Here is a 21,518-nt window from a genome sequence, read left to right on the forward strand (position 1 = left end):
TTGATAAAGGGCCGTCTCATAAGTTCCCTTGTAATGCAAAACATATACACAGCCACTTCAGCATCCGAATATGTACTTGTATGTTGTAAAGAGACAAGACACACGGACTAGCATGTTTGCACACACACGCATGCACGCATGGTATGACATATCTTGCCCAAGAGTGAGTTGACAAGCACAATGAGGAGAAGAATTCAACAGAGAGGCTTACAAAGCTGGGAACAGCTGAAACTCACTCTACACCTCCTCCCTACCTTGGCTTCCACTCTTTAAGATGTTGTACTTGCAGAGTGGACAAGTAGCATTGATGTACAACCACTTGTCTATGCAGGTACAGTGAAAATGGTGACCACAAGGAAGCTCACGCAGCTCAACTCCATCATCATAGGCAGAGAGGCAAATGCAACATTCCTAAGAACCAAACAGGAGCATTAATACCCATTATGGGTTACAACTCAAGAAAAGATTGGGTTCAGCCCAACCCTAATCATAGCAACCAAGCAGTGTTAGCAGTCAACCACTAAACCTACCTAAATCGAATCCAACCCCATTAGTTTGATCCTCATGCAACAAATATAGGACCATAATTAAATATGGCAGCATTGGGGTCCAGCTATGTGTACTGTTGGATAAACATATCTAATAAGTGAAACCAGAAACTCCCATTTTACAAAGCTAATACAATGTCAAAATCAGTAAGAACATGCAATTCTGTAATTTAAAATTTGCATAAATTAAATTAGGTTTAACTAGTTATCACCACATTGGTGACATTTGATTTTGTAACCATGTATCATTTCCACCACAGCTACTCAGATGGGGCTGAATTTTTTGTAGACGAGAAGACCCCATCGTCCCCCATTCACATGTCAAGTTTCAGCCCAATCAAAGTTGTCTACCTTGCAGAACAAACCATTAAAAATTCCTGTGGACTACAAAAGAGGGTGCATGGACATGGAAGGGGAAACCATTGAATTTGAAGCTGAAAGTTGACATGTGATTAATCCAGACCGCTTCCTAGATATCCTAAGGTTAGATTCACTATCACTCTTCATATGACAAAATGAATGCCACTTTACAATGCATTTGACACCATGTGTGGTGACAACTAGATTTACTCATTAAATTAAAACCCCCAGGTTTCTAACAAGCAGACATGCACCTTTCCTTTATAGGTAATACCAAATGATGTCTTTTTATTTTTCCACAAGGCTCCATTTATTTCAGGTAAAAGCCATGTAAAAGGAAAATTTCCAAGTAAAATACTACTTTTTGTACTGATTTACCTACGGATTTTCCTTTTACAGTCTTTGCCTGGAAACAAATGGAGCCTAAAACAAACTGAGACCTTGTTGCCAGTTAATCCACATTTAAAAGTATTTATATGACTTTTGTAACTTCCTCTAAATATTGTTTACACCCCGGAGTGGTTTCAGCCCATTGAATAAACATTATTTGCACAAATATACCTGCTTTGTATGTTAGTATGCTAACAAGTGATGGCAACCTGACCCAACTAAAATATTCTTAAAAAAGGGCATTCCTCCTAATTTTGCATCATTAAAATGTCGCAAAATCATTCCAGATTAAATGGTACAAAAAATAAGATTTTAAGTCAAGGGTGTCTTTAATTAGGGATTACAAAATTTGACAGACCCATCCAACCAATTCTTTCCTGCGTGATTAGATTTGGTCCAGAAAAGGACAATTTGTCTCAATTTGAAATCAGGTCAGGTCCATGATTGAGAATTCAAACAAATTAATGCTGTTTGTGCAAATTCTAAATAGAAAGTTATAACAAATAATATGTTGCTTAAGTTTAAAACTAAGCACCTGTTTAATAGTTCAGAGCTTTAGTATTTGATTATTAGTTTTTAAGATCACATGTTCAAAATATCATGGGCATACGTTCTCATCCAGACTGGGTCTGAATAGCCTGAGAGATACAGATCAGGATTTGTCTGAGTGTTTGCCACCCTACTAGTAAGTGAAAATTACCTCGTGGAGGGGTATCTATTAGAAGTGAAAACCAGATGATTCAAGTGTAATTGTGAAAATATGAGAGGGTGCATGTCCAACTGAGAGAAAAACTAGGGGGTCTTACCGTAGTTTATCTTTAGAATTGCACACTTGTGTTCCAATAGGCAATAACAACTAACATTCACTGTCATTATTAGGTGGCCCAGTGCACCACACCAGCCCCCACCAAAGTCTCATTTTAGGCCAGCCAAAGTTGCATTTAAGTACTGTTTGCCAATTTTTTGTCAGATAGCCATGAAGTATTATAGTTCAATTTATCTTTAATAATGTCTACATGAGAACAAATGAAAATTGTGACATGACAAAATACAAATGCAATTCCAATTCTGAGTAGAGCAACTTACAGCATCCTCCAGTGAAAGAACATGCTCAATGGGTGTTTCAGCGTCACATTCAGTCATTATTCCTCCAAAAGGTCCTTGTATCTCACCACTGAGTTTCTCATAATCACCAATCTTCCGGAATTTGTATTTCGGTAGTTGCTCAATGTCCTCCTTGGATGCACCTTCCTGCTTTCATATAGATAGTATGGAAAGTGATTTAAGGAAACAATGAGGAGAAAAAATTAAACTGACAAAAGTGTGGAGCGGGTGTAGGGGCAGATGCAAGAGCTAGTATGGGCCTAGTTGTTACGGCGTCTAGGCGACCCAAGGCGTTGGAGAGGGTCCAAAATCAAGGCGACACCAACAAGGCACCCACCTAGGAGCTCAAGTCGGCCAAGGCGCCTGGACGCCTAGGCGTCGTCTTGACAACTATGAGTGTGGGCACAGCATCAAATTTAAAAACCTCCAAACTTTAAAAGTGGCTCTGTACCAACTCACAGTGTGTGGGTGTGTGTGGCATTTCAAACAAAATCACAAGTACAAAAAGGAATTCATTTTATGTCATCAGACATTACTACAAATGATCTATCTGTAGCATCTCACAATGTGTGTGTGTGGCATTTCAAACAAAATCGAGAGTACAAAAAGGAATTCATTTTATGTCGTCACACGTTATGAAATGATCTTTTAATAGTTTAACTGACTCTTATGATAACTTATTGTGCAAATAAATGATAGATTTACAAACAGAGAGAATGTCCAAAATTAAACGAGGAAAAAGAGGAAGAGGGTTGTAATCATTAAAAGAGAAGAGAGAAAGAGCAGATACATGTCCAAAGTTGAAAAGTTGCACACATTCGGAAAGAAGTAAAATTGTCAAAAACACCTTCCAAGCTTCTATGGTAGGGTAGGTAGGCACTTAGGCAGGTTGAGATTGGGTTGGGCTGGCTGATGCCCTTGGTAACCCAAAACCACCCAAGTCCACTCTAAAAAAATGCAAAGAAAACCCGAGTTTTTTTATCTATGTACGTATATATACATACATTTACACATATTTTACACACATGTTTATTAGCGGGGAAGTTTATTAGCTTGGACTCACTAGTGTATAAGGAAATTGATGCAGCTCCAAGAAGGAAGAAGAAGAAGAAGAAACCCTAAACTTAGGGTTTAAATAGGGAGCCGTAGGCTAGGATTTCTATTTTTTCATACTTAGTGATTTTTCTGTTTTTTAGATTGAACCGGCTTAAATTGGTTGCATCCAATTGGTTCAATTGGTCTAATTTAAGTGAAATGTTCCTATTGGCTAATAGGTTCTTATATCCTATTGGCTAGTATGGAATCTTCACTTAAGTTAATTTTCTAAGTTAGATTCTTTTATTTTTAAGTTAGTAGGGGTAGTTAAGTCATTACACTGTTTTAAGTAATTAATTAGACTTAAACCTCTCCCTTCCACGTTTTTGTGAAGGAGAGGTATTTAATTTGTAGTAGGAATTGGCCTATGGCCTTATTATAAATATAAGAGATCGTGGGAGGCTCCCCCACAATTGAAATTTGAATTAAAAGACTGTTTTCTGTTGCTGGCCGACTGCTGCTGTTGTTCTGCTCCTTTGAGTGTTTGCATCCTTGTGGGTACATCAAGGTGGAAGGGTGGGTGGAATCCTGCGACTCCTTACGCCGTGACGGCTGGGAGGGTCTCTCTTCGAAGGTGATTTCATCCTTCATCCCTTAACTTGCTGCCGGTGGAATCCTATAGTAAGTTGAGATTTAAATTTCTGTTTTTAGTTTCCTTCCCTCCCCCATTCGATCCCTCTTGTTTTTCTATTTGAATTTCCAAAACCCTAGATCATCTAGGCATTATCCAGCCATCATCCTACCTCTGTTTTACACCAAAATCAGAGCACAGCCTTCCCATACCATCTCCCCCACTCGACCAGACTTGCTGCCCATTCTGTCCAGCCAAACCCTAAAATCCCTCTTATCCTTTAAACCCTAAAAAACCCTAATTTTCTGCTGGGACATATTCAGCCATCAGAAAACCTCCTTGCTGCAGCCGAACCTTCCCCCTAGTCCCTCTAACACTCGACCTTAAGCCCTGCCCCTGAATCCTACTGTAAACCCTAGTTTTGGCTATTTTCCTAATTTTCAAAACCCGAAACCCTAACCCTAAATCTGCAGAATTTTGAAACCTAACCAAATCCAGATATTTTTATACCATAATGACCCTCTAAACCTGCAGATTAAAACCCTATAAACCCCATTCCCATCCTAAACCCTAATTTTGCCCTAAAACAGCCCCTAATCAGCCCTAAACAGCAGGCTTAACCAGAGCTTGATTCTACCTGGCTCCTAGTAGGATTATTTTCTATTCTAGGACTACATTAGAAATGATGAGATTATTTTAGTTTAGGCTTTATGATGCAGATTCATCACCAAATAGGGCTTGTTTCATTGGGAATAAGTCCAGGGTTGGGTTACATACATGTTGGGCCTTTGATCCCATGGGTTTCTAATGTAATAGGCCACTTTTATGGGCCTAAAACATGGGTATATAGGGTGCATACGGGATTAGCCCAATATTTAGTTTATTTTTACGTTTTTTAATTGAACCGGTTCAGATTGGTTGCATCCAATTGGCTCAATTTAAGTGATCATGTGACTTGGTTAAGTGGTCATGTGACAACTTAAGTGGTTATGTGATGTAAGTTGGGCTGGATTAGGACTCTATAAATCCAGCCATGTTTTGAGTCTATTTCCTTTAGTATTCTAGTTTCCTAGTCAGTTTAAGTTACCTAATAGGTTAGGGATAGGGTTAGGCCATTCCTTTTTAGTGTCCAAGTCTATTTTTGAGTCTTCTATATAAGTTTGTAAGGGAGGCCAACATTAGATACGAATTTGATTAATAAAAATTAGCTTTATTCTTGCTGCCATTGCTGCTGCTCTTTGTGAGTGTATATCCTTGTGGATCTCAAGGTGGATGAGGGTGTTCATCTCAATGCACATGAGCCTCTTTCATTGCCACAGTCCACAATATGTTCTATAAAAATTGAGAAAACTGCTTGAGCCTAAACTAACACAAGAAAACCTGAAGTCCTGAACCCAGCTGAGTGCTTACAAAATTTTTATTGGGATGTGCTCAGGCTAAATAATCTCAAAGCCAAGGCCAGGTTGTACTTGAGCTAGGCTTGACTTCCTAGAACATGGACTGCACTCGGGACAACCCCCCAATCTGTTCAACCCATCCAATGCCCACTCCTACCTTTGTGTGGATAAGAATAGTCTACAATGTGGTGCAGACCCGGGTTGGAATAACCCTTATTGGGTTGCTTAAGGGCCCACCCAAGAAAAGAGGCACTCAAGTCCAAAGTTAAATGGCAAATTGCAATTTTAAAGACTCAATATGTCTTCTTCAACCCTGCAATAACACGATAGAAAGAGAGGCGGTGAACTGGAGTAGTTCCAGCAGAGGAAACTCCTCCTTATGAAGACGATTCTCCCTGCAATTTCTGAAACAAAATTGCAGCGCCAAGGTCTGCTGATCCCAACGAGAAATAGTCTCAAAATTCTGCTGCCAACCGAATGGTGAGATCTGAAAACAGATCTGATGGATGTTTGAATCTCACAGAAAGACAGACTTCTGGATATGAAACTTCCAGGTATGGATCGCCCAAGAGAAAAGAACTTGTGGATCAAATCCCAGGACCAGTCGAAGTATGTGTAAGGATCCAACGATGGCTTTCCAGGATCTGGTAGTACCACCCAGAAAGAAGAAAAAAAAAAACACTAAGAAACCAAGGCAAAAATAGGAAATTTAGGGAAGCAAGGAGTGGGTCTAAGGTTGGGGAAGAGACAGAAAACTAAAGAAGAAGAAATCAAAGAGGGAGACAGGGACAGGAGCAGCTCACGGTAAGCATTGCATTCAACCAAATAAAATTTTCATTCAATTCTCAAACAAAATGAATTCCTTTTTGGTTACAAGAAATATTTAAAGAGAAATTAAAATCCTAATCCTTGTCAAAGTCTAAATTAGAATCGACTCTATCTAAATCTAAAACAAAATTTCAACTCTAATTGGACTGTAAAACTAAAACAACTTTAATTCAAACCCTACTTGTATTTACGGCTGAAATACAAAAAATTAATTCCTAATTTATCCAACGTCTAATTGCATCACAATGTATCATTGTTGGATAGACACACCCCAAGATTTTGGAACCGCCATTCCAATTTTGGGCAATGCCAATTCACGACAAGTCTCTCACAAAACTGTGGGATCTGAATCAGCAAACCTCCACCCAAAAAAATTAAAGTTTGCCAGTTATTGAGTATACTATTTTATTGAGCTGAACAGAGAAGGCTCATAGAAGATGTCAGTCGGGCCTAATATAGTCTTTTACATTAACAACTCATAGATGTCAATACACTAATATTTTGAAAAGATGCCAAAATCAGCTGTGATACCTACAATATCTTTTCACCTTCTCTGGACTGCGGATTAATCCAGCTAATAATATGATGATTGTTGTGTGGAAGGAATTTATTTATAGAGCATACCCACTGCTTTCGGTTGTGGGTCTAGAAAAGCAACTTAGACTCCCGGAAGGCGCATTACATAGATCAAAGCATACAGTGGATGAAGGAAGATTCAGGAACAACTTGATGGCTGGAAGGAAAAGCTCCTCTGTAAAGGTAACACATGTACACTAATCAAATGCATACTGTCCAACTTGCCCACTTACTATCTCTTACCATCATGCATTCCAAGCTTAGAGGAGGGTAGAAGCATGAAACTAGTGAGAGAATTTTTGTGCAAAGGACAAATTGAAAAACTCAAGTATCACACAGCGGATGGAAATCTGATCAGTCAGCCAAAAGGTGAATAAAGGTCCAGGTCCGGGTATAAGGTCAATTGAAGTGAGAAATAATGCCTTACAAGCCAAGCAATAAAGGGGATATGGCTAACAACCCGGCAGCTTAGAGAAGAATTATACAGACTGGATATGAGAATCATCAGATCATCACTATAATCTCTTGAAGTTAGATTAACTAGATTCGGAGCAAAGTTGATGCAGTTTGAAGCCAAAAAAAAGAAAGATCCATTGGATTTTTCTGGTTTCCTAAAAAACCAGGATTGTGGGAGCTTTAGGTTGGTTTACTCTATTAGAGTCCAATTTGTAATAGATTATTACCATTACAGCATACGTATGGGGGGTTACCGTAGTGAGTTAAATTGGTTTACTTAGTTTCCTTAGTTGAGTTAATTTCAAATTTAGGGTGAGATTATGAGTCTTTATTTTCTTATTTATAAGGATGCAACTCAATCGAAATTTTCAGATTTGATAATGAAGTATTGAGTTGAAGTATTTAGGGTGGCTTTCTCCCCTTCTTTGTCCTGCTTCTCCCTTATTCCCAAAGTTTCAATAATAAAGAGAGAGGGAAGAGTGGTGAAGATCAAACCAGCCATAGTTCTCCAGTATCGCTGTAACAGCAACAGAAAGAACAAAGGAAAAGGAGAATAAGGGAGAAGAAAGAACAAAGAAGGGGAAAAGGCCACAGAACCTGCACTCGCACCACACTCACAGCATGAGAAACTTCATTATCAAATCTGACTATCCCAATTGAGTTGCATCCATATAAATAAGAAAATAAAGACTCATAGTCTCACTGCATAGTTCAAAATCTCGGCGAGATCTCGGAAAACTTGGAAAACTCGAGCTTCTAGAGACGAGTTATTATACGAAACAAAAAAATGTAAAAACTCGACCGAGATTTCAAATATTTCAAGAATCTCGATGAAATCTCGAATATTTCGAGAATCTCGACCTCCTTAGTACTCAGAGTCATAGTATTGAATTGTTGGGACTTGGGAGTTAAGACGTGGAAGACTAGGGTAGTAAGGTGTCTATGACTTATGTGTTATTCGTGTCTATGACTTATGTATTATTCATTGTACTTAGGTTGGGTGTCTATGTAATATGCATTGTGAACACTTCATTGTACCTCGTGGTTTGTAGTAGAAACTGCAAGTCGTTAACTATTTTTTAAATAATTATTCAATATTATGTGCATAATTTACTTGTTTTACTTGCCAATTATGTCTCATATTATTCAGACAATGTGTAGAGTAGGCAATATTACATTAAGGGTTTGGCCTTTACTGCCAACCAAGGGTGCAAATCCAAAACACCAAATTGAGTGTTTTTTTTTTTTTTCCCCCCAATTTGAACCTTTTTATTAAGCCTAAAACAAGCTTAACTTAAAGTTTCAGAGCCAAGTGTGGCCATATGCCCACCGAAACATAATTCCGAAGCCAAAAAAAAAATAAAAATACACTGTCTCGTCGAGATCTCGGAAAACTCGATCTGGTCAAGACCTAGTTTTAGAACCTTGATCTCACCCTAAATTTGAAATTAACTCAACTAAGGAAACCAATTTAACTCAACCAAGGAAACCATCTAAACGTATGTTGTAATGGGTGTAACATGTTACAAATTGGACTTTAATAAGGTAGACCAAAAAGCTAAGGAAATAAATTAATATTAACGAAATGAATAACCTATCTAAACCTCTCATAATCTTGGTTTTTAAGGAAACCAGAAATATCTAATGGAACTTTCTCTTATTTGGCCGCAAACTGCATAAATTGCCAAAATACATTATCATATGGACATAGGAAACAGGATCAAAGTTTCCCTTAAGCATTCAGTATGATGACTAAACCTGAAAACAAGGTTTAAAGTATCAGTATTGAGTATCGTATCGGTCGGGCAATTTTAAGAGATGTATCATATCGTATTGTATCGGAGATACATATCAAACAGTGCAGAAACGCATGAAAATGGTCCAAATACACATGGAAATACACTTTTGGACATAAAAAACAACATAAACAAGCAATATATAACAAATATCATGCATAACTAAAATGGAGAATAATGTATAACCAGACAAGTGCGTTAAATTAAAAATGTTATAAAAGATGATGTTTCTTACATGTTGTAATCGTCTATAGCGATGAAAGTATTAGATGATGTTGTAACACTCCTTGATTCATTTTTTTAGTCCAAAAGTGTGAAAAACCAAGATTAAATGCAAGATTTTAGTCTCTTGGTTGAGAGTTTTCCTTCATTTTTCTGCTAGAATAGGAGTTGTATTGGGTGAAAATGGTTTTTTATGGAATGTCTCGATGGTATCGGTACGTATCGGTATGTATCGAATAGTATCGGCCGATACGTATCGATACATATTAAACCACCCACAAAACCCTTTACAGGACGTATCGATATGTATCGGTTGTATCGAATCGGCCGATACATTTTGATACAATCCGAGACAGTCCATTTTTAAAATAAAAAAAAGAGACGTATTGGTACCGATTGATACTGATACGTATCGGCCAATACGATCCATACCGATACTTTAAACCATGCCTGAAAAGACATAAACACAGATTCAAATGGGATAGCTTGGGATATAGGTAGGCTTTCTAGTGTTGTTCAAATTATAATGAGATATTCATACAGAATACAAGATTAAGAAGCATCCCAATGATTGACAGCCAGACCAACAGTTAGAATTTCCCAGTAGAATAGAACAGGTACTAGTTGGGTGGATGCTACAGACTAGGGCTGCAAGTTTGGCCCTATCGGCCCGAACCCACCTTGGCCCGCCCTGAGCCCGAACAGGGCATGGGCTAAGATTTTTTACCCTGAGGGCGGGTTAGGGACAGAAATTCCTGGCCCCAAGTCAGGGTCGGGTCGGGTCGGGTCAGGGTTGAGACCTCGGGTCAGCCCGACCATGATTTTGGCCCTGAAGAAATTTCTTTATTTATTAACAAATAAAAGGTATTATATGTATATCAAGTACTTGGTGCACTTGGCAGTTTGTATTGTGTAAAATCCAGTAGGTACCAAAAGGTCTTGGGTTCAAGCCTCTTCTCTCACATCCTTTGTCTTGGAATTTTAATTTAATTATTGCAGGGCCAGGGCGAATCAGGGCGGGCTTGGGCTGCGCTTGGCCTGTCAAGGTCAGGGTTAGGGTCAAGGTATTTAGGCCCTGAATCAAGGTCAGGGCGGGCCTGGGCCCAGCTAAGGGCACTCAGGGTTGGGCTAGGGTTTTAAAAAGCCCGGCCCAACCCGACCCTGTTGCAGCCCTACTACAGACAACAGAGGTTGTTTCACAATTAAGTCTTTCTTTAAAGTACTAGAGGCTTCTGGTAATCAAAAATTCAAAACTTTACCTCCTGTCTGATATGGAGTGCAAATAACCCATCCAAGATCTTTTTCCTCATGTAAACAGCTTCCTTGGGAAAACATCTAACGTTCGTAACCTTATTATGAGGGGGTTCCAGCCCAAATAGATGTGGCTAATGTGTTACACATCCAGAATCACATAACCATTTGTTAATTCATTGCCAATTGAGAAATTGCTTAGCCACTAACCGTTTTCGAGATCTTGGGTATCCCTAGAATAGGTAGAATCTCTAACTATGAGTATATTAGCCTCAGGATTTAGTAAGAGGGGCACAAGACTATTTATTGACGCGTTGGAGCAACCAATGTAAATTAGCAACCACACACACCCCCCCCCTCCAAATAAATAAATAAAAGACACTGCATCTAAATCAGAAACTCCTTACATTGGTTAGAATGATCGGTTCAGGCTAGTCAAGCAGAAGAAATTGATTGACATAGAAAACTTGTAACTCCTGTTTTATTGAATTAGTAAATTGAGAAGAAATTATTATCCATTATATCCATGTTGAGTTTCCAGGAAAGCACCCAAAGAAATCCTTTAAAAAAAATGAGTCATCAAACGTCTCCTGAAAACATCAGAACAAGCCAATAATTCAAAGATCATCTGACTTATCTCATTATCCCTGCACCAAGTGAATTGGCCACTTTAATCATGCAAGTTCCTATTTATGCATCTGGAAGCTCTAGACTACATAAAACTATTATTTTATTGCTCTTTCCATATTAAACAACTAGAACATGTCCAAGCGCATCTACTAAGGAATTGACATTTCTTCATCTTTGATGAAGGCTTGAAGTACATGACAATAATTCTATGCCATTGTGATAAATTATTTATACATATTGCAGTGGTCGCAGGGGAGGAAACATCTCCCCCCCCCCCTCCAATTTAAGGTAAGATAAGAGGGGAAAGATAAGTTGCCATATCATTTCTCATCATAAATATTGAAGTTAATTGCATAATCCATTTCAGTTCAGTAATCTGCCAACGTTCAGTAGTTACAAATTGCAACTTTTAAGTTCATAGAAAGTAATTGTAGATCAAATAGATGCACATAAACAAAGCATACTAAAAGAAAATACAAGCAGCAAGTCAGCAAAAAACAGCAACGAAGGTGACATACCTGATCTGCAACAGCATATAGGATTGCAATAATACATGGAAGACAGCAGCAAACAGCAATACCAATCACGCATGCGAGGGCCACACAAAAAACGACAAAGAAAACATCAAATGCAAGGAAAATTATGCAAAGCCTGCAAAACAATATTTAAGGATCAGAAGCAAGTAACAAGTTTGAAAAAAAGAATAATTGAAATAAAATATCTGTACGAACCAGTAGAGCTGAGGCGAATCATGAGTCAAAGCTTGGCCACCCGAAGATACCCAGTAGAATCCAATAATCCACCATATGAATGAAAACATCGTATTTGCAAATTCCAAATGCTTTGCAACACTGTTGGTGAAAAAGATGGAGACAGAAAGAATGAAAAGACAAATAATAAGTAGAAGATGAGTAAAAGCACAAGTTTGAGCATGAGATCATTCTCCACTATGTCAGAAAAGATTGCCCAGATATATGTAGTTTCTCAGCAAAATGAACCATTTAAAATTGACGACTAACTAATTTAAAAACTATCAACAGCATCTCTAAGGCCATCAGCAATAAGATGAAAGTTAGTATGAAATTCATGGACTCTTGATGAGGAAAATGGTTTAAAGCCAAAATGAGTGAATCGACATATTTTATCTTTAGCAGCAAGAAAAGCCTTAGCAGACACACCTGGTTCCCTCCTCGTCCTGATGCGGCTCTGAAGCATATTCACCATACTCGCCAGCATCGCCCGCATCCTCCCGAGAGCTTGAGCTCAAAGTCCCACTACTCCTATCTCCATTAGGCTCCGAGGATATTAATCGCCGCTGAGATGGATTGCGACGCCTATACTCAACAATAACGCAAACAATGTGCAGCACGCACTGCAGAGCATACCCTACAACCCAAAGCCTCAAAGGCATAGAGGGGGACTCGTTCCGGCTCAAAATAAGAACAGCGATAGCTACCACAACAAACGCCAAATTCCAAATAATATCCAGAACAACAACTGGTCTCGAATAAGCCCAATCGCTCTGTCGTTCTTCCAACTGTTCCGCAGCCGTCTCTCTCACTAGCATCGACGGCTCCCTCATCATCCGGCGACTGCTCGCTCTCCGAAGGAAACGAGCAGCTCCACGTAAACTAGGTCCCCGACCAAATCGACGACTTCGATCATCATCTCGATTTCCTCCTGAATTCCCAAGCAACGGTGTTGAATCTAAAAGATTCTCTTGAGAACTATTTGCAGACCTTGTCGACGCCATCTTCGACCTATCCGTTCAACTCACAAAGCGGAAACCCTAACCCCGTATCAAGCCAATTGAAGTCGAGCCATCAAGATCAAATAGAGGGCAAATTATTTCTCAGATACGATAAAAAAAACAAAAACTCCTCCGAAGTAGCACACATCAGATGAAGAGTGTAAGCTGGTAAAGGAAGATCTAAAAATGCCCAATTTAGAGATATGTGGTAACTATAAGGAATTTCAGTTCAGGTAATTTCGAAGGGAAGACGAAAGCATTATTATTGCTTTAATAAAGAAAGGGTATGCCGCTTGCAACGCAGTTAACTTACCGGGTTTTTTAACACGTGTCACTGGATAATAGTGTTCGTACCGTCACTCCATCAGTAGTAATCAGTTGTCAGCAGTCTTGCATTCTATTTAGCGGTAAACCGGGGCACCGAAACCGATCCGGACCGGCCAGTTTATATTCAATCTTTCATAGTCAATTTCCTAATTTTATCTTTTCTTTATTTTATTTTTGTAGTAGATTTTAAAATCCAATCTATTCGGCCGCTTCATTGCACCTTGTCTAAAGTGGGAAGACCTCATTGATCATGAGAACCGTACTTGGGGTGAAGACATACTGCAATAGTTGTTTCAACCGGCTGACATTTTAGCTATTAGAAACATAATTCTCAATATCACTTCGAGACTCGATGTTCAGTGTTGGGGAGAATCTCATAATGATGTGTTTTCATTAGGACGGCTTATCATATGCTATCCGGATTTGGGTCCTCTGTAACACGACATGGTGTGTAGCGCACCATTCGATGGCCCGTAGTGCTCGGGCATGCAGCCCAACACACAAGTGGGGTGTTGGGCTCCGTGTCCAAGCATTGTTGGTCGTTAGATGTATGCTACACACCATGTCACACTACAGAGGAGCCCAACGCTATACTATCCAACCATAAAGATTAGTATGGGATTTTGCAAGCATCATCATCATATCGGCATGAGTGGGAGGATATTCCTTCTTTAGTTTGGAAACAAGTTTGGTAGTGTAAATGTAAGGGAGAGAGATCTTTTTTAGAGTGAGTGATTTAGTTTGTTCTCTTTTTCGGGTTGGGGTAAGGCGGGAATGTCTCCCCTTGTATTTATTCTATTTGATTGATTTTGATTTTAATAAAATTTTAAGGGCCAGCCCAGGTCCTAGAGAATGTTCGGGAAAAAAAAAAGTTTGGTAGTGTAAATATCTTTCCAATATTGTTTCTTTTCTTTGTAAGGCATGTATGTTGGGCTTGGCATCAGGAGAGGGTATTAAGAAACATCGTTTATTGGTCGATCCTAGTTGTAGGCATTGTGGTAAAGACTCTGAATCTGTAAATCATATTCTCTTAGAATGCCCTTTTGCACTTTGAAACTAGGCTCATATCCAGTTTTCATCTAAAGATAAAGGTATTGAGACACTTGGTCATTGTTCCTTCATTTTTTGGTACTTGTAGTTGGCGCGCAATGATTTGATATTTAACCATTGAAAGTGGTCCCCGATCGAAGTTTTTAGCAAAGCATCCTATGTGTTTGATGAATTTTGGGTAGTTCATCAATGCAAGAAGCACCAACACAGTTGATTCTCTACTTCAAGATCTCACTCTCCTTGCTTGCCCTTGGATCTTACCTCCTCCCAGTTTCAACAAAATCAATGGGGATGTTTTCACTTCCTCTGGACTCTTCTAGTGGGGGCATCAACTTTATCTTTAGAAGCCCGGTTGGAGCTCCCTTATATTCAGTCTCTAAGCCTGTGTTTTTCAGGGATAGTCTTAAAGGGAGAAAGTATGGTTGTTTGAGCAAGCATTGTGGCAGCGTTTGAGCAGGGGCACCTACAGGTCATTGTGGAATCGGCTAACTTAGAGTTGATCAAAATTCTACAGAGACCCACTGCCCCGTGTTTGAGTGTGTTGAGAAAAGACTCAATGAATAAATTCTATTATCGTATGTGGAGTTTTATACAAAAAGATGGGATTGTATCCCTTGAACTAAGGAAAAAAAATAAAATCCAATTACAATAAGAGACATAAAAGAAAGAAATAGAGATTGACTCAATCTAAAACAAAGAAAAAGTTGAGAGATTGAGATCAACTCAAATATGGGAACACGGTGAGCTAGTTGGCAGAACACTAGTCTTCCCCAAGTAAGACCATGTAATACTCCATCTCAAGTTGGAGTTTGAAGATCACAAAAGCCCAACTTGGAAAGAAGAAGATGGAAGGAATCACGGCCAAGGGGCTTGGTAAATATGTTCGCAAGCTGCATATGCGAAGGAACGTGAGCTGTAGTGATGCAACCGGATTGTAAATGCTCTTGAACAACATGGCAATCAATTTCGATAGGCTTCATGCGTTCATGAAAAAACCATATTTGCAGCAATGTGCAGGACAGTCTAGTTGTCGCAATAGAGGCACATCGGTGGTTTGAGAAACACCAAGATCATGTAAGAGACTGTGAAGCCAAACAAGTTTGCAAGTAGCGGTGACCATGGAACGGTATTTTGCTTCTATCGAGGAACGAGAAATGGAACCCTACTTCTTGGCTTTCCAGGACAAAGGGTTGCTGCCAAGAAAAGTAATGTAACCAGTGATGGAGCGATGTGTGGAAGGACAAGCGGCCCAATCAGATCCGAGAAAGCAGTGAGCTGTAGGGACAACTGCATCTCGATGCAGAGATGCGGTTGGCGCGGTGCTTGCACCTATTCTCTTTGATCGCGTTTTTTTTTTCCTTCTCCCATGGGCGACCCAACCATCAAGAATACCATCGCCAATTCGGCCTCTCCTCTCTTTGGTGGCTCTTGCACCATCGATCCTTCTTCTCCCAATTACTTGCACCACTCAAACAACCCAACCACTCTCGTGGTTTCTACTCTACTCAATGGAGATAATTACCCTACATGGCATTGCACGATGCGTTAGGTTCTCTTTGCCAAAAACAAAATGATGTTTGTAAATAGCTTTCTTATCAAGCCTGTCGCACCGCCTACCGACGTTCAACTTCGGGAGCGTTGCAACATCATGGTCCTTTCTTAGATCCTCAACATCCTCTCTCGCACCATTGCTGACAACATCCTCTATGTCGATACTGCTCAATCGGTTTGGAAATAATTTGAGGAGCGCTTCTCTTGCGGCAATGCTTAGTGCATCTTTCAACTCAAGCGGTCCATCTCTACAATTGCGTAGTGAATGAATTCCCTTTCCTCCTACTACACTCATTTGAAGATGTTGTGGGATGAACTCTCTTCTTATGTTCCCATCCTTACTTGTACTTGTGGGCCACAATCTGCTCTTCACACCACTGTCCAACAAGGATGGGTATATCGATTTTTTATGGGTCTCTCTTAAGCAGCGCCGCCATTCGTTCTCAAATCCTGATTATGGATCCGTTTTCGACATCAACTATGCTTACCATCTCCTTCAGGAGGAGAAGTAACTTGCTCTTTCTCTTCCTGCTACCGTCCCTAATATTGCTGCTATGTCCGCCTCTAGACCTCCTTCTGCCCCTGGAAAAGGGTAAGGGAAAGGTCGTCCCATTTGTAACCACTGCAAGGTGTATGGCCATTTCCATTCCACGTGTTGGCAACTCTACGAACCTTGGTGCAACGATAAAGGTTTCTCCATTATGACCAAGTAGTCAAGGGTTCGAGTCTAGAAATAGCCTCTCTACGAAAAGCAAAGGCAAGACTGTGTACATTATGACCCTCCCCAAACTTCGCAATGACGGGAGCCTCGTGCATTGGGTATGCCTTTTTTTATGTTGGCAAGTCCATAGCTACCCGCTTGGTCACCAGTCACGCGGGAATCCATCCACACAGGGTTTCACCTAGTGGGATGCGTCCCTTTGTCTCCAGCCAATGCTGCTGCCACTGCAACTTCGTGTGTTCCAGGCTTGACATCGGACCAATATCAACAACTCGTATCTCTCTTGGGTGCTATCAACCCCCCTTCCATTGCAAATTTCGCAGGTACTGAGGCTAGTTTATCTGCTTCAAGTATGGTTTCTACCCCTTGGATTTTTTCTTTCCTCATTAACCCTACCCCTCTTCCTTGTTCCAAGCCTGTTCGGCTACCCAATGGCCTTACTTTGCCCATTACCCATCATGGCTCCCTACAACTTTGATACCATGTGAAATTGAGACACGATGAGTGTGTTAAGCAAAGACTCAACGAATAAATTCTATTATCATATGTGGAGTTTTATTCAAAGAGATGGGATTGTATCCCTTGAACTAAGGAAAAAGATAAAATCAAATTACAATAAGAAAGATAAAAGAAAGAAAGAAATTGACTCAATCTCAAACAAAGGAAAATGGAGAGATTGAGATAAACTCAAATATGGAAACACGGTGCGCTAGTTGGCGCAACACTGATCTTTCCCAACTAAGACCACGTAATAGAAGCAAATGTTGTTGCTTACTCCCTAGCTCGAAAGGCTCTGTCTTTGGCTAGTAAGACAGTCTGGCTTGTGTCCTCTCCTTGGTTGTTGGATCTGTGTAATCCAAATGCCTTGTGTACTATTAACCTTCATTTTCAATAAAATTGATTTCTACCCCAAAAAAAAAACAATCTAGTTCAGTTGGTATATGGGGAAGCACTTCTTGGCATGGTGATAGCTACAAGTTGCACTAGCGCGTTTGCGTAAGTCCCCTAGGGGGAGATCACATGTTCGACTCTCCTCCCCCCCCCATTGGATGTGTAATATGCATCCTGTAATTCCCCCTTTGTCCCCCTTCCCCTTAGCCACCCTCTCCTCTTGGAGTTGGGATGCGACTCTTGGCCACCACTTGGGCTGCCCATCCTAGCGGCCTACGGTCCATGGATAGGAATAAAAAGTTGTTGGTATGTTGTAATCACGACCAGTCAAATCCCATATTCAACTTATGCAATATGTGCCTCATCTCTCCTCTATTCTTTATTTCGTAACTTGTGGCAGTGCACTGATATGGGCAATATATGATGCTAGTTAAGCATTCACAAAATACACTATATACAATATATACTTTAGAATACACTAATATCAAGTGCACCATGCACTCTCCCTTTAGGCGTGTATGATGCCTATATGATAGGGCAATGTATCTCTCTCTCTCCAATACTCATAATGTGCCTAGAGTACTGGTATACATGCATATACATACACGAGATGTGTGCCAGTACAAAAGAGGGTATATGATTGAAGGGGAAATGTTCTCTACATCATGGCAGGATGCGCCCAGACACATGGGGGTGGACGAAATGACCACCCCACCCCCTGAATGGCTAAAATGACCACGACGCCCTACCCCATGTGTTTGGGCGTAGCCTACGCCCTTGTGCGCTCCCGGGCAGAGAACAACACCCCATGATTGAATTAGACTCTGAAATTTGATATGTAAGTAATCTAAATCATGTCCTAGGACTACAACAGGTTCGGGTTAGGCCAGGCTTTATAGAACCCTAGCCCAACCCTAAGTCCTCTTAGTTGGGCCAAGGCCCAACCCGACCCTGACTCAAGGCCAGAAAAATCCAACCCTGACCCGCCCTCAAGGTCGGGCCGGGCTGACTCTGATTGGCCCTGATCATGGGAAGGGGGAAGGAATGCATGGGCTGGAATGGGTCGGAGAGAAAATTATCAATTTTACGTAAAATAACTTTGTAATAAAATGTAGAGAAAAGTACTTGGACACCTCCTGTACTATGGCCTAATTACGATTTCTTTCAAGTAGCCCTGTCCGTTAGTCAATCACCGTTACCATGGGTTAAATATTTTGTAAATACCTAAACTACCCTTAAGGTGTAATGAAGTGACATATTTACCCCCTTCTTCTTCCTGTGTAACCCCAACGACCTACCCCTACAAAGGGTTTTTAGGGTGTCCGAGAAGTAGGCCTATGACAGTGAGGCAAAGGAGTTTCATCAAAGGTACAACAACACCTAACAGATCTGTTTTAATGGTCATGTCGCCGCCGGGCAAAGAAAAAAGCCCCAACATCTTATCCGCTATGAATCCCAGTCCTAAAGCAAGAGCTCAAGAAAGAATTAAACGAAGAGAATCCTCAAGATTCAATTAGAACCAACCAAATTTAAGGTTCACCATCAACAGATTTATCAAAAAAAAACAAAGATGCTCTGTCGAGAGTAATGAAAGTTCCGCACATCGAAGGAAAAGGATGGATAAAAAGAGAAGTTATTTTGAGTTTCTTCCAATTCTAGACAACAGATTTCAGAGCTTTTACAGATTTAGATTACAAGTGGAATGAAATAGGAACTCAAATTGTAGAAAACCCAATTCCATGTCTATAATAATAGGACCGCAACATCAAGAACATGAGTATATAAAAAAATTTGCATGAAATTCAATGGATTTGAAAGATGGTTTCCTTGGATTTGTAGAAAATTGGATAATTTTTTGAAAGTGGGTAATTCGTGATTTGCAGAAGATTGGATATATTTTAATTGTTTTTTTTTTTTTTTCATTCTAGTAGTTATTTTCATGGATGTTTGAGGGATTTGGCTCCTGTCCTACCGTGGCGGGAGCTGGATCGTCCAGCACCCCCTTGAGATTTCTCCACCTGGCCAGCAACGAATCCAACGACCTTAAGAGAGAAACACTATTTTAATCCTATTTGGACTTTGAAACCCTCGTTACCCGAACCAACCCAATTTGTTCAAATAGAGAAACCAAACCCAAAAAACCCTCATTACGGACCCAGCTCCTCGTTACCCTTTTCATCTTCCCCCTTTCTGGCTTTCTCCATTAAACTTTGTTAATAGTTGATCTAAATGGGATTCTCAATTGCTGCCGGATCCAATCCTCCTCCAATTAAGAAGAAGAGAAATTTACCAGGATTACCAGGAACCCTAGGCAATCTTCTCTTTCTTGATCTTGCTTTTATTGCTGTTTTATCTCTCTTTCTTTGTAGATTTTATGGTTCAGAGAGATTTATGGATCTTATACTATTTAATTGACTTCCTATGGCTGATAAATAGATCCTGAAGCTGAAATCATAGCCCTATCACCAAAGACTCTAATGGCTACCAACAGATTCTTGTGTGAGATATGTGAGAAGGGTTTCCAAAGAGATTAAAATCTTCAACTTCATCGACGAGGACATAACCTTCCATGGAAGCTCAGACAGAGGACTAGCATAGAACCAAGGAAGAGAGTCTATGTATGCCCGGAAAAGAGTTGTGTTCATCACCATCCTTCACGGGCTCTTGGTGATCTCACTAGTATAAAGAAACACTTCTGTTGAAAACATGGAGAGAAGAAGTGGAAATGCGAAAAGTGCTCCAAACGGTATGCTGTGCATCAGATTGGAAAGCTCATTCCAAAACCAGCGGCACTTGAGAGTACATATGTGATTGCGGCACTTTATTTTCAAGGGATTTGAGGATGGCGAAGCTAAGACGAGTAAATCCCCTGTACCAACAATGAAATTCCCCTCATTAGTGTTTCAGAACGAAAATGTGAGAGAGAGAGAGAGAGAGAGAGAGAGAGAGAGAGAGAGAGAGAGAGAAAAAGAGAAAAGGAGAAAGAAGAAGATGAGAGAGTCACATTACCTCGCCGTTCAAAATGGAGCTGAGATCCTAGGGTGAAAATGGAGAAAGGCAGAAAGATGGAAGATGAAAGAGGTAAACGAGGGTTTTTTTGGTTTGATTTGTCTATTTGAACAAATCGGAGGATTGGGTCGGGTAACGAGGGTTTTAAAGTCCAAATGGGATTAAAATAGTGTTTCTCTCTTAAGGCCGTTGGATTCATTGCTGGCCAGGTGGAGAAATCTCAGGGGGTGCTGGAAGATCCAGCTCCCGCCACGGCAGGACAGGAGCCAAATCCATGTTTGAGCGCAAATGCCATGTGGTGAGCTCAGATGTCTGCACATGGCTTCACCAATTTTCCAAGCTTTGAGGCTGCAAATTGATACACGAAGACCTATGGCTGCTTCTTCTTCGGCGACTGCAACATCCTCAATTTGGGGTTTTTAGGGTTTTTCAAGGTTAAAACATGTAAAGGGCAAATGTGTAATTTACACTTAGCAAGTTTCAATAGAAATGGTTATAAGGGTAAAATGGATATTTTCAATTAAACACTAACAACAAATTAACACTGTTAAGTTTGGGGGGGGTGTTAAGTAATTATTTCAAACGTTGGTAATCGTAAGCAAAATGGCCACAGTACAGGGGTTGTCTAAGTAATTTTTTCTAAAATGTATTATATCACTTATTGTCTTCATATATACTATATATTACAAAATGTGGGTGACGTTTAAAGTTTATAATATATATATATATATATATATATATATATATATATATATATATATATATATATATATATATATATATATATATATATATATATATACCAATATATATTTTATAGTATAACTTAAACATGGGGAAGGGATGATGGATATATATATATATATATATATATATATATATATATATATATATTATACCAATATATATTTTATAGTATAACTTAAAACATGGGGGGGGGGGGGGGAAGGGAGATGCATGGGCTGGCTACTAGGTTGGGAAGAAGAAGAAAGAAA

General features: G+C 39.8%; 1 protein-coding gene across 2 annotated transcripts in view; it reads right to left on the reverse strand.

Annotated features, from left to right (window-relative positions):
* The window catches only part of LOC122638698 (E3 ubiquitin-protein ligase At1g12760-like), a 22,643-nt gene continuing 1,125 nt past the window's right edge, over positions 1–21,518 (reverse strand). The window contains exons 2-7 of one of the 2 annotated variants that reach the window (XM_043831554.1): positions 16,416–16,420; positions 12,403–12,984; positions 11,956–12,075; positions 11,743–11,875; positions 2,385–2,552; positions 1–411 (exon numbers count right to left, since the gene is read on the reverse strand). In XM_043831554.1, the coding sequence (XP_043687489.1) occupies positions 238–411; positions 2,385–2,552; positions 11,743–11,875; positions 11,956–12,075; positions 12,403–12,977 (1,170 nt within the window). In that variant the 5' untranslated portion in view covers positions 12,978–12,984; positions 16,416–16,420 and the 3' untranslated portion in view covers positions 1–237. Of the gene's footprint in view, positions 412–2,384; positions 2,553–11,742; positions 11,876–11,955; positions 12,076–12,402; positions 13,050–16,415; positions 16,421–21,518 lie in introns of those variants that run through there. The other variant, XM_043831559.1, reaches the window with a different exon arrangement.

The sequence above is a fragment of the Telopea speciosissima genome, chromosome 1, assembly GCF_018873765.1.
Source record: "Telopea speciosissima isolate NSW1024214 ecotype Mountain lineage chromosome 1, Tspe_v1, whole genome shotgun sequence".
Lineage (NCBI taxonomy): Eukaryota > Viridiplantae > Streptophyta > Magnoliopsida > Proteales > Proteaceae > Telopea > Telopea speciosissima.